At 46.8% G+C, this 14,053-nt stretch overlaps 1 protein-coding gene across 2 annotated transcripts in view; it reads right to left on the minus strand.

The window, feature by feature from the left end:
* Positions 1 to 14,053, minus strand: part of CLSTN2 (calsyntenin 2) — a 571,355-nt gene that overhangs the window by 23,049 nt on the left and 534,253 nt on the right. For both annotated transcript variants that reach the window (XM_080675259.1, XM_080675258.1), the window contains exon 9: positions 12,584 to 12,746. In XM_080675259.1, coding sequence (XP_080531385.1) covers positions 12,584 to 12,746 — 163 coding nt within the window. The remainder of the gene's footprint in view (positions 1 to 12,583; positions 12,747 to 14,053) is intronic.

Genomic DNA, 14,053 nt, shown 5'->3' on the forward strand with positions numbered 1-14,053 from the left:
GGAAGCTACCACTGATTAAAAGTCTGCTGTGTGCTGGGCTGTGTGCAAGGGACTTCACCTGAGTAAACCTACAAAGATGGGGTCGTTGTTTCCAGCTGACACCTGAAGAGTCCCTGACTCAGAAAGGTTGAGGGACTTGCCCAGGACACACAGCTACACGCTGGGGCTGGTACTCTTCGTCCTGGCCTGTCTGGCTCCAAAGCTGGCCTTGGCTCCCCTATGTCCCACTAAGAAGTGGACGGGCGCTTGAGGAATCCCAGAAAGCCCACACCCAGGAACGCTGGCTCTCTTCAAACAAGTGGACTTCACATCAGCTCAAATTCAGGTTCTTTGGCTTATCAGGACGTCCTTGATCCAGTTCTACCTCCGCCTTTCTTCTCCTGTTCTCCACTGACTGAGCTGAGTCCTATCTGCACTGGGGTCCACTTTTTAGCACATGAAATTGTCCAATGTGGCTTATGTTGCAAAGCTAGCTCCTTGTATTTTCTCCATGGTTTTCCAAATCACTCCCCACCTCCCCACAGTCCATTTGGATCTTCACCTCCACTGGGAGGCCTCCCCCATTGACTTCACCGAGCACAGACCCCTTCCGTCTCTGGGCAACCTACTCCAACACACTTAACCTTGATCTTGCACTGCCCTCTCCCTGCCCTCAGCACCCTGAGCGTGGGAACACTGACAGTTCATGTAAATGTACCCCTCACAACCTGGCATTGTTCGTTACTGGTTTATGTGTGTTTTATGTCTTCCAACACCTATAAAGGTGGCTCTCACCCTTGACTGCACATGTGAATTACCTGGGGATCTTTAGAAAGACAAACAGGTTCTGGTGCTGAGTCCCACCCCCAGACCTGTAGGTTTTGGTGTAGGGTTTTTAAAGCTCCTCGTGTGAGTCAAACATGAAGTCAAGGTTAAGAACCACTGGGCTATAAGCTTCTTGAGGTTGGGCCTTCTGCAGACTCCTCAGGTGATGTCTTTTCTTTATGCCTGCCACTCCCAGGCTTCCTCTTGCCACTCTTGGCACACTGCTGGAGTTCGCCATGTCAGTCTGTCTCATAGATGGCAGGGAGCACTCATGTATGATCCAGGGAATGAAGACCATACTGAACAGGTACCAGGGGCTGAGGGGTGCAGAAGGCACTTTGCACAAGTGGCTCATTTATTCCTCTCAACAACATGGGGCCCCTTGTTGTCCCGGCATCCTGCACTCTGCCTGGCACACAGCAGACATTTCACAATTGTGTGCAGAATTGCAGTGTCTCTCCAATACCCATCTCACTCTTGCCCTCTTAATGGCAGCCCTGAGGTTGGAGGGTGGACTCAAGCTCCAGGGGTGGATTCTATTTAGTCAAAGCTACTCAGGTTTTCCTGTCTCCATTGCTCCAGTGACTGAGTCAGGCCTGGGCTCGGAACCCAGTACCAAGGTGAAGCCAATCAGCACCTGGCATCCAGTTAGCCACGGGTTTGATTCAGGAATAATCACGAGACCAAATTTAGGTCAGTGAGATGGGAGGAGAAATTGACTGGCTGCTTCTAGGAAAAGAGCTTTCATTTTCTCTCCAGAAAGCTTCTGGAACCTACTCCTGTCCTTTCTCCCTGGAGATCATTATGTGAAGATGACAGGCTAAGAGCTGCTGCACCATCTCACAGGGAGACCAGGGACAACCACGGCAATGAGTGGAGGAGGGCCAAGCTGGGAGAGTCAGACAGGCCAAGCAGAATCCCGAGTGGGCCTCCCCACTCTCTACCACAGGACGTCCTCAGCTGTGGGCGTCGATCGTCCATCCCTATGGTTGGAGCCATTCTGACCCACTCTGCTGTTACTTTCCACCCAGAGCATCTTCACTTAGGAAATGAAAGGAGAAGGCTCTACTGCAGAGCTCAGTCCACAGGGGACTCTCAACAGATCTGGCTTTGAGGAATGACCTGAGGTGGCCATGGCTTGAGGTGGCCAATTTGGGGCCTTCTGTTCTAGGCCCTCAAAGCCCCCATGGATAATATGCCCCTCAAAGTCCTTAGCACATTCCTGCCCCAGCAAAAGGGCACTTCTGTTGATCTGCAGGAAGAAGGGTGTGAGCTTGGTATGAACGGCAAAGCTGCAACTACCAGGGCATCGAGATGGTCTTCTCCCAACTGGGTGTGGACTGTGTTTCTAACACCTGTGACATCCTCAACATACATTCTATTATTGACTCTTCATCAGACTCTTGGGAGGTGGGTGCTATTCTATAGTTACAGGTGAGCAAATTCAGGCTTAGAGAAGAGAAACAAGTGACCCAAGGCCGAAAAAGTAGGAAGTGGTGAAGTATGCGCCCCACAGTGTGAATATATCCATCCAGTGAGGCCTCCTGGCGGCCCTGGCCAGCCCAGTCCCGTGAGGCTCCGTGAGCCCATTCAGCAGCTCCATCCTTAAAGACCAAACTCTGCAACTCTTTTGAATGTGAAGACATTTTCCTACGCATTCTTTTCTCTCAGCAAAGCATCCACGTTCTATATTTTTGACTCAGAAATCCCAGATCTGTGATGTACTCTATTTATCAGCGATGCAGCTCCAGGAAATCAATTCAATTAGCATTTTGCAATAGGAGGCCAGCATAAAATTTGAAATATATTTGCACTCAGGGGTTGTTGTGATGCAGGACTTTAAAATATAATGGATACACTGAAAATCTCTTTTTACTATCTAGCCCAGAGTGTCTGCAGATACCACATGGCCCCTCTGTTAATATTTAGATATAAACATGCTCATGAATTATCTTAAGAAAAAAACCCCCAACCTGATTTCTAACACAAAGGACCTTCGCTAAATCTTTGGGAACATGATGTTGGATTCCTGAGGCCAGATCTGCACACATTTAAAAGCGTTTGCTGTATGCCCTTCTGTTAGATTCAGTTAATTGTAAGATGTGGACCATGCTCTCCAGGAGCTTATTTTAGTTGGGAGAATAAAGTGTAGAAACTGGGAAAATATAAAAGAGCAAGTTGCCAATACAATAGATGGTCCAAGGCTGAGCATGATTAATTTTCAAATAAGTGATATAGATAATGTGGCCAACAGATCACGGGGGGGAAAATAATAGCCATCATTTATGAGGTCCTAAAACATGGTGAGTTCCTTCACATGCTATTTTATTTAATCCTTAAGTGGTAAGATAGTATGTTTGAGATCTTAGCCTCTATTCTTTTAACTCCTCGCCTCTGCCTCCCTCTCTGGCTTCTGCTCCTTGCCACAGGGAGGGCTGTGACAGGGAGAAGAGCAGGTGGGGCTCTAAAGCTGAGGCTCTTCCCCAGTTTCATTCCCAGAAACCAAAACTCTTAAGAGGGTGGGGAGGATCTGGGTCTGGATCAACATTTGGGGGAAAATAGAGGAAGAAACTTTGGATTCCCCCAGACAAGGAAATGATTCCCCAGACAGGTGTGTGGGGGGGAGGTTAGACAACAGAGATGCAGAGGGAGGGCACCTGAGCCTGTCACCTGGGCTGAGCACCTGGAGTAGTGGCCCAGGATCACTCTTTGGAAAACATCCCACTAGAGTTATTAATTCAGGTCTCCATCCCCTACTAGGCCATGAGTTTGCAGAAGGCAAGGACCGTCTGCTGTCCCAGATTCTCCTCTCTTCACCTTTCCACCTGCTCCAGGACCTAGAGTAGGTTAATAATTAATGTTTGTTTCGTTACAGCCCCTTTTCCAGGGAGGGGATGTTGGGAGGGGATGCTGGTCTGGGCATCTGGATGGATGAACAGATGGTCTTACAGCGAGAGCATGAGGAGCAGTGGAGATATTTCTGTGCCTCTAAGTAAGGCAAGGAGACCCTGAGAAAGCTGCCAGCCCTGAAGCTCCATCAGGGCCTGAGGACCAGAGGGTGAGCACCCCTTGGAAGTCCCCTCAACACCCGAACATCATATAAACCTCCCTGAAACCAGCTACCACTCTAAGGCAGTGGTCGGCAAACCGCGGCTCGCGAGGCACATGCGGCTCTTTGGCCCCTTGAGTGTGGCTCTTCCACAAAATACCACGGTCTGGGCGAGTCTATTTTGAAGAAGTGGCGTTAGAAGAAGTTTAAGTTTAAAAAATTTGGCTCTCAAAAGAAATTTCAATCGTTGTACTGTTGATATTTGGCTCTGTTGACTAATGAGTTTGCTGACCACTGCCCTAAGGGAACAGCAGGACCCTAATCTGTGAAGGTTAAGTCTCAGATGGAACAGGAACTTGCAATGATGGATGTGAAAAAAATAACAACTAATTTTTTCCTTTGTGAATCAAGACTCTTCCCTGTTGCACCGATAACTCCTTTGACAGGTGATGCTTTCAAAGTCAGGCTACTTGTCCAAGGCCACACAGCCAGAAACTAGTGAAGCCCAGGTTCAAATTCAGGCCTTGCATGCTCCCAAGCCTTTGACCTGCATGCCACACAATGGGATGTGGCCGGGAGGGCTCCAGCAGGATTTCTTGGGGATGTCATAATCGGGCTGCTTCATAAGATGGGGACAGGCTGGGACTGACACCTTCTGGGAGAGAATGGCCAATTATCCTGGGCTCTGTGGACAATGAATGAGTTCAGCAGCAACTCCCAATGACTTGTGCCAGGTCTGCTGGGAAACATGCTTGTCTTGAAAAACAGCAGCCTTTGGCAAGTGTGATTTAACACAGCCAGTGTTCTTCGGAGCCAGAGTTTGCACTGGGAATGAGTCCCCCTCGGCTTTCTTCCCAGCGAGTGGTGGGGCCCACCCACTCTAAAAAGAGCTTTTGAATCATGAATGTCCCCTTTCCTTTAGGTGTGAGTAAAAGATCAATGCGTACGAGCGTCCTAGGTCTCCTCCCTTTGCGGAGTGTGTGCCGGCGCTGCTGGCCTTTTCTTTCCTGCTGTCATCCCCATAGCCAGTTAGTCAGAAACACCCGGGAAGGGCCGGGGGCCACGCTCCCTCTCGCTCCAGTCGGATGCTGCTTTGTGCGTGGCTGCTTGGTGGGTTTGCCTCTCCGTGAACACAATTTCATGGATGGCTGGGTATCAATTTTGAGCAATGCAAATGGTGAGACCGTCTGAAATCTTGCTCTCTCGCATTTCCTCATTTCAGCGATAGAGACATCCACAGAAACGCAAAGGCCAAGTGAAGTGTGTAATAGACCCCTATAAGCTGCAGCTTAAACATTCTCCACACGACCCCAGGGGTGGCAGTTGTAGGTCACAGGCGACTTGTGGAGACCGATGATCTCCTATCCTGGCTGGCCAAGACACATTCTCAGCAGGCCTTCCCAACCGTTCAGTGTTTACGTAGCCATCTCTCTAACCTCTCCAGCAAATATTTATATAGCATGTTCCAAGTACATAAAACATACAGCTCAGGAATGACCTCAAAATCTCCCTGGGAACCTACATTCATGCAGGAATAAACGGAAGGGCCCTCGTATGTCACCGTAAATCTTCATTCTCCAGATGAAGAACCAAGGAGCATGGTGGCAAGATGCCATTTTCAAAGACCCAGAGCAGATAAAACAGCAGCAGCAGCAGCAGCAGCGAGGATTTGGAATCCTCCTCTTCAGATGCCAAACTCCCCTTCCTACACTAAACCATGGGGCCTGACAGGCCTGTGCCTACCTTTAGCCCTCAGCTTGACTTCCTATGATCTGTGGGAAAAATGCCCAGAAAGTTGGGGCAAACGATTTGACACTAGGTTCCAGAACCCTCTGTCTTCCTTCCTTGGCTGCGAAATACCATCTGGCTTCACATGACCCTATAAGCAGAGGTGGGGTGGCAGCGTAAGGAAGGGGCGGGGCGCTGTGGTGGCACAGGCCAGGATGCAAATGCAGACTCTTTGCCACCCTTACCAAGGGTCTAAGTCTCAGTTTTCTCATCAGCAAAATGGGAATTGTAATCATACCCACGCCGCCCGGGTGTTAAAGGAAAAGGTGCAAAAGGTCAGCACAGAGCAGGAGCTCAAAAGGGGCAGCCAGTTCAAGTGGCATGAGGAAGCAAGGAACTCCTAGGCAGGGTGACACCATGCGAGTTTCTCCATCTCTCTTTTCAGTGGCCGTTCTCTCTTCTTTTCCTCCCCTCCGGTGTATCATTCAGAGAAGCGAAAATGATACTGTTTTTACTCTAAGGCCCTCGCCAAATATTCTAATGAATATAATCGTCAAAATAAGATACAGTTAGAATAATAACCCAATTATACTGTGTTTCCAGGCATGAATCACTGAATTTTAAAGCTGATTTAATGCGTGTTCCCTTTAAACCAATGCACGCTCATGTCAAATTAACTCCAGGGCCTAGAACAATCTTTCCTTGATTTTTAAATACAGACAATGCTAAGAGATACACTGTTAATCATTCCTGTGTGTTGGACCATGAACCATACACTTGTGTCAAAACAGCCTGGAAAATGGGCTGTAACGAAGCAAACATTAATTATTAACCTACTCTAGGTCCTGGAGCAGGTGGAAAGGTGAAGAGAGGAGAATCTGGGACAGCAGACGGTCCTTGCCTTCTGCAAACTCATGGCCTAGTAGGGGATGGAGACCTGAATTAATAACTCTAGTGGAATGTTTTCCAAAGAGTGATCCTGGGCCACTACTCCACAAAGGGCAGCTCCACAGTGAGATAAGATGAAGGAATTTAGCTTAAGTAATGTCAAACTGATTGCCTTATTGGGGGGCTTTGGAGAGCTTTTAATAAGCTAACATGCATGGCGATTCTCAAGCTTGACCCTGGCCTCCTTGTGGAAGGAGCCCCTGTGGCAGCAGAGCCGCATAAAGCCGCCTGTGGGAAATGCCACCTGCACGCAAGGCAGACTGCGCTAGCACGTGCCTCCTTCTTGCAGAGCTCAGACCCTAGGGATGTAGAATAATTTCAACACAGACTTTATTAAGATAATTTGTTCTACATTAGACCAAGCTGATTAAATAAAGGCATGTACTTCATGTGTCTGCACTCATTTTAGTGTCTGGCAGAAAGGGACCTGGGAATGCACACCAGACCTCAGGACCACCTGTGGTTCCCATTCTCCCCTGGCTCAGGATCACATGCTATCATTACTGCAAGTCTCAGGGCTATTTCTCTCTTTCATCCCTTTTGACCATTCCAATTCTTTGCCTTGGCTCCTCCCAAATGCCACAATGGGGGTTCCGTGTGTGTCCCTAACAGGTTCCAATTCACAGAACCATCCCCTTTTCTACCTCCTGCTGCTTTACTCGTTAAGTAGGGGTGGGACGCAGTAAGAACAGGAGCTAGGGTAGACAGCCTTCCTTATCTGAAGCCAGGGGGATATCACGGTCAAGAGTGGGCAAAGCTAGACACCCTAGGAATTCCAAGGCTCGGAATGCTGGAGGAGAGTCCCCAATGGAGGGGGATGAGGTGGTCAGTAGGGACATCTGTGATGGGATCTACCAAGAATAGATGAGGACCAGGCACAGACTCTAGAGATGCAGGGAGCTGGGCAGTGGCTTCTTGAGGGGGTGCCATGTTTCATCATTGTGTTAAAAGTACTCTTGCCCAGATGCTGTTACAATAGATAAAACAGCTGCTCTGGCTGCAGTGTGGGGAGAGGTGCCCTGAAGTGTTGTCTGCGGGGGCATCTCCCTAAAACCCCAGGGGCTCCCTAAGGCCCTGGTCTGGCACAACCTGCAGCCTCCTGGGTTACTCCCATGAAAGCTGGTTTAGAGGACCTGGGTGATTGGGCCCAGTTAAAGCAGATGTGAGTGTACAATTTGTATTATTCACGAATAGAACTTGAATTTTTGTTGTTAGAAATGGATGAGTAGGAGATAGAAGGAAAAGGACAAATTAATTAGTCTTTTAAATGATCTTCTCCCATGGCCTGACCCAGAAAGACAAGGAACCTGGTATTTGTTTAAAGGCAGCAGTTTCTGAGTCTGCACAGACCGAGTGTGGCCATGAGGGAGGGTCTGATTCTGTCCTGAGAACCCATGAAACCAAGCACAGAGGGGATGGTGAGGTGGTTTGCATTGGCCACACAGAGAAAGAAGGACTCCTCTGTGACATGTGGCTTATCCTGACCACAATTTTTCTACAATTAAGGTATGCTATGTGCTCTAGGCGGTGCTGGTGACATTTCTTAAGTGTAAATGAACTTTCAAATCTTTTAATTACTAGAAAAATACCAATGAAAATGAAGGTCCACTGATGACTTTGGCTTTAAATTCACTAAAAGAACACAGTAGGCTAATTGGGGCTGCAGAGCACTGCCCAGCAACAGTGCGAGAGCCAGTTCCCAGGAGCCCCCAACGAGCAGCTGCTACACAATAATTCCCAGCCCCATTGTTAAGCCCCAATTGGACATTTCACAAATGGGAGCCAGTTTCCTTGCCAACCTCAAATGCACCTGAAAAACTCCCCTCAATTGCAGCCCCAATTGGAGGTCCACACCAAGGGCGTATGGTACGTAGCTAAGTGGGCTCTGGCAGGTTTAGAAACATGCTGAGATGAGGGCTACAGGGTAGGCCATTAACTTCACCGCACCATGTCCTATTGAAAGAGCTTTTGCTGTGTCCTTCCAAGACCAAATGTGGCTCCATGGAGGATATGAGCATTCATGCGAATCCTCGCTCCTTAACAAGGCAGTGTGACATCCTATGGTCTGGTCTCAACTCTTTTTCCCAGCCTCTTCTCCACTTCTTCTGGTGCATGTACATTCTAGTGATAAGGTACCCTGAGCATGACTGCATCAAGTTTCCCTGCCATGTCACAGGCTGTTGCCTTCCTTAGCTCTCCAGTGAACTCCTATTCATCCTACAAAGCCCAATTTTAGAGTCAAAGGATTTTCTCTGATGCTGAAAATTTATTAATGGATTGTCATTCCTCTCAGGGAAGATACACAAATCTTCCCCAAGGCCCAAAATTTGCATGAGTAGATTCTTGCCTATACCACGAGTCCTATCTTCCAATACTTGTTTTCTGACTGTTCTTGAGCCTCAGTGACCTTCTTTCTGATCTACAGATGGAGCTGAGAGGGCAGGTCTGTGTGTGAGGGTTTGTCTTGGGGAAATAGATAAAAGTCAGTGCATGCAAGGAGCCCTGGGGAGGCTGGAGTCACAGAAGTCAAAGAGTATCAAAGTGTCTGTCATGCTGAGTCTAAGTGCAAGGAGCAGAGAGGCAGTGGAGGAGGGGACCACAGATGTTTTCAAATTTTCACTTTCATTTGACTCAAACATGCCAAACACACTGCATGTGCGCCAAACCTAACTTATAACAACTGTGAATTAGGTATCATCCAAGTTTTATGCATAAGAAAATAAAAGCTCAGGGAAGTTAGGATTTCTGCTGAGTCCACACAGCTGGTAAGTGGCAGGGCTGGGATTTGGATTTGACTCAAACTCAAAATTTTCTATTTCCAAAGCCTAAACTCGTTTTGTTAGTGGAGGGCCACTGAAGGGAGTGTATAGCAGGGGATTCGCAAAGGGCATGCATGGTTCCTGTGGCTTTTTGGTTCCAGGGTTGTCAGATGTGTCAGAAGGTAAAGGGTTTATAGTTTATTTTCCTAAACGCGTAATTACATCAACTTAATGATCAACTAGCAATAGGGGCGGTGAGCCACAGTGAAAGGAGGACATGCTTTGAAGACATGGGGTCAGGCTGACTTCATGGGGTGACTTTGGGTGACCTGTCAGAGCCTGTTTCTTTATCTACAGCCGTGACTAACAACACTTTCTGATGTGACTATAGACATCCCATGTATGTAAAGAGTCTCCTTGCAACACTGGCTCTTAAAGTATCTGCCAAGAAATGACATTAAGGACTTCCACTCACATTTAATTGGCCAAAGCAAGTTACATGACCACACCTAACTCCAACAAAGAATGGTCCTAACATCTATCTGGGAAGAGGGCAGAAATACTCAGTGAATACCCTAGTAGTCATTCTTTCCCTCACAGTCTTGTAAAATAAACATATACTTTGTTTTAATGTTTGAAAACATTTTTTTTTTTTTTTGCGGAATAGCTTTCAAATAAATTGTAATCAGATATAATATGAGAGCTATTTCTGAAGTGACAATTCTATCATTAGATGTGGCCTAGGATACAAGAGAAGGAAACACCTCACTGAGAATGGATTCCAGGGCCACAGACAACCCTCCCAACCCTAGTAGGGTAGAGGCCTGTAGAACATTAGCCCAGAGGGATTTCAGAATTGCTATGGACCAAAGACTGCTGTAGTTCTCAAATTCTTCCTCTTTCATAGTGTAATTGTTTTTCAATTATTCTGTCTCATTTCACTGTTGCATAGTGTGTGTGTGTGTGTGTGTGTGTGTGTGTGTGTGTGTGTGTGTGTGTAGAGGGTTATGGTTGTGAAAAACAATTCTTTCTATTAGTGCATATCTAGATCAAGTGAAGCCACATCTATGCTGGGTATGGAACCTCTCACGTATCTCATCCTGCTGAAGAGATCACCAGGAACCACTCAGATTGCCTGGACACTGAGTTGGGAGCCAGTAACAGGTGGGACTTTGGGTTGTCTCATTTGGGGAAGGGTGGTAGGTATTTTTTTAATGTGGGAAGGACAATCAAACAAATATCTGTTGACTAGGTGAACAGTCAGTGGTGCTCATTAATGCTGTTCATAAAATATTTTCAGTTTTTCTTGCAGCCACATTATGGATTTCACTTCCTTGTCCTTAGGTATGGCCATATGACTTGCTTTGGCCAATAAAATGTGAGTAAAACTGATTGGAGTCACTTGTAGGTGAAAGCTTTAAGAGCTTGCACACCATTCATTGTGCTTTCTTTTTCTTCTTCCTCAGTATCTAGCAGTGTGCCTGCCCTGTCTGCTTGGAATGCAGATGAAGTAAAAGCAGAGAAGAGCCTCCATTGATTTGCAATGAATGTGAAGCAAGAATTATTTGAAGTAACTGAAAATTGGGGCTTGCTTGTCACTGCAGTACAACTTAGCCTATTTTTGCATCAAAGAGATCATATTGATTCTTTATGAAATCACTTTTTATTTTGGTGGGATTGTTTTCCTACCCAGTGAGCCTGAAACTAGGCAGCAGTGGTTATAACTGGCCTTGTAGAATTGGGGGCAGGTTTCCAGTGCCAGTTGGGTGATAGGAATCCAGATGTGGTCTCTGAGGACCTCTAAGGAAAGTCATGGTAAGGTTCATGGTCAGGACATGAGTAGGACTTTCATACAGTATGGGAAGTATCCAGGCTATGTTCCAAAATATCCACAGGCTGGCTGTGGTGCTGGGTAGGACACCGAGCCACACCAGGGGGCCATCGCTCTAGCACAGCTGTGCTCAGTGACTAATGATTCCTGTGCAACCTGAGTCAGTGCCTTGCTATACTAATTAGTTTCGTGGACTCTTGCCAGATGACAGTGTCTCTTTCCTGATATCATAGGGCAGTGGTCGGCAAACCGCGGCTCGCGAGCCACATGCGGCTCGCGAGCCGCGGTTTGCCGCTCTGCTGACTAATGAGTTTGCCAACCAATGTCCTAGGGAATTCTGACAGACTGAGGAAACTCCCATCAAGTTCTATTGAAATGTTTAAGGAACTTTTTACTCTATGTGACATATGTCAGACATCAAGTAGGTGACCTCAGCTCAAAAACACATTTTCTTCCCTTGCCTCTTTCTTGCTTTATTTCCTTCCTGGGTTTTGTTTTCCTGCTCCCAGAGCTGCACTATATGCACTGATTCCATCGTTTCTTGCATGGATCTCTCCAGAACTTACTCTTTGTCCCAGAGGGGCCTAGTCTCCTCTAGGTCACCCTTTGGTGGGCTGGTCTTCTGAAGGCATATTCTTATATCCTAGCCCACCTCTCCCTTCACTTCTCCATGGTGAATGGTCAAAGTCACAAACCTCAGTAATTTTCACAGAATCCATCACCCTGAGGTGGGTCATCTCAAAGGACTAATCTGCTTATTTTGGGGAGTGTTTTCCTTCCCCTCTGCTCTCGCACTGGCACTTCCAAGCACCACAGCCCTTAAGGGAGAAAAACAGAGTCCAGTGGATCTGAGTGAGAGAAAGAAGGGTTACATCCTGTTCTTTGGAGAGCTGCTTTTCCTGATTCCAAAGAGAAGACTAGCCTGGGTTTGTGTGTTGGAGGAAAGGAAGTGAGAAGGGAGAATAGAGCAGAGAGCTTTGAACTTGAGAGTGGCCTCCCATGGTCTCATGCCTGGGGAAATTCATTGCCCACAGCCCTGCATGTTTGTGAGTCCCAAGAACAGAGGGCTGGGGGCTTGGGCAACTTGTGTGGCCAATGTGGTACTTTAGGGAGCCAACTGGCCATTTTGATACAGGGTTCTGTATTCAACCTTTTCCTATTCATAGCCCCAGTCAGAAACTGGCTAAGGTTCCAGAACAATAAAAGGCATTAGCAACTCAGAGGCAACCATGGAACTGCTCATGATGATCTAAAATTAAAATCTGGTTTCAAGCTAAGAATTTTATTATTACACAAGCTTAGTGTCTAGATGGATCCATATTTTTATAAGTCCTGTTTTATTAGTAAGTGATAGTACGTTTTCTTGGCCAATTCCGACACCATTTGCTTTTCCCTTTTCTCTTTCAGTACCCTTCATGGGCTGCACACAGATGGGCCAGGGAGAAGGACTTGAGTTAGAATTACCTTGCCAACATGCACCGACCGTAAGTTGCATGGCTATGTGAGATGGATGAATGGGCCAATCGTTGGTCACCAGGTATGGTTCATATGTTGCTCCATCCATGTATAAGGTAACCACAGGAAACTCCACATTGATGACGTAGTAATGCCACTCTTTGTCACAAATCTAATGAAAAGAAAGAGAAGCAACACTTAAAATTGAATATGCAATGAAATAGCAAACAGGCTTTTATTCGAATTATCAAAAGTGGAGAAGGCATTTTTGGGTCAACAATTTTTATTGCAAAGAACTCAATGAACATAGTGATTGATATACACTGAAGTTATACAAGCTCACATCAAACAGGATGGGGCAAACCATGGGGTAGAGGAATGCCTGAGAATCCAATCATCAGGCAAACATCTGAGTGTGGGCAGGTCACATAATTACCAGCTATATAGGCTGGCAAGCTCTCAGTGGACAGGTGGGGGTGTCAGCTTAAATTTGCTTTGTATAAAATTTTTCTTACTAGAGAAAAATTACATTGAAATTATTTTTCTAAGTTTGGGGATAGACGGAGCTATAAGAAGAAACATGCTAGATCAAAAGTAGAAATGAAGATAGAGAAGGGGATGAGAAAGGTAAAAAAAAAAGAGAGAGAAGAAAATAGAAGAGGAAAGAATTAGGAGTTAAAAAGGAGTAAGAGAAAAGGCAACAAACATGGGAAGAGGAAGAGGGACGAGACGCAGAAGAAAGGAACTCTCCAATTCCTTTGTCTCTGTATGAAGGCTTGCCTGGGGTACTGCCGTAACCTTATGCTCTGTTCGACTCAAGCAAAATAAATTCTGAGAGAGACAGTCTTCCTTTAGAGGACTCAGTCTTGTTCCATCTTGGAGTACCTGGGGAGGCTTAGAAGGACAGCAAATAGGTCCTCCCGGCCTGGACTTGGTCCCCCTGACCACTAAGACTTGTGGTCTTAGGGCTGGGAACCAAAACTGAGCCCTAATCGATGAGTAGGAACATTGGGGGCTAGGAGGGAGTCACAGTTCCTGACCTCAAGGAACTGAACTCCCACAGCATGCTCCAAAACGTTAAATCAAGATTGGGGTATTTTGGGGAAGGAAGATAGGAAGCACAGAAGGAAGAAAGGCTGAAGGACAATGCTCTCCTCCCTCGAATCCCCTGGGTGCCTTGGAAGTCACATTAGCCTTTCTCTGCTCCACACTCCCTGTCCCTGTCATCCCTCGGCGCCCCACGGAGTCCAGCTCCGAAATGTCTCTCATCTGTATCCTCTTGTCTCCATGGCCCCTGCCGTCTGTGGCAGCAGAGACAGATGAGTTCTGCATGAAGGTGACCCCAAGGTGAGGGCATCAAAGCCCCTGCACACCCCACAATGGATTAAATGTGCTGTTTCTCATGAATAGATAACACCAACAGGGACGCTAAATGATCTTTTCCCTTTCATTTCGCAGGAAGAATTTTTCCTTAATGTT

The sequence above is a fragment of the Plecotus auritus genome (assembly GCF_963455305.1).
Source record: "Plecotus auritus genome assembly, chromosome: 6".
Lineage (NCBI taxonomy): Eukaryota > Metazoa > Chordata > Mammalia > Chiroptera > Vespertilionidae > Plecotus > Plecotus auritus.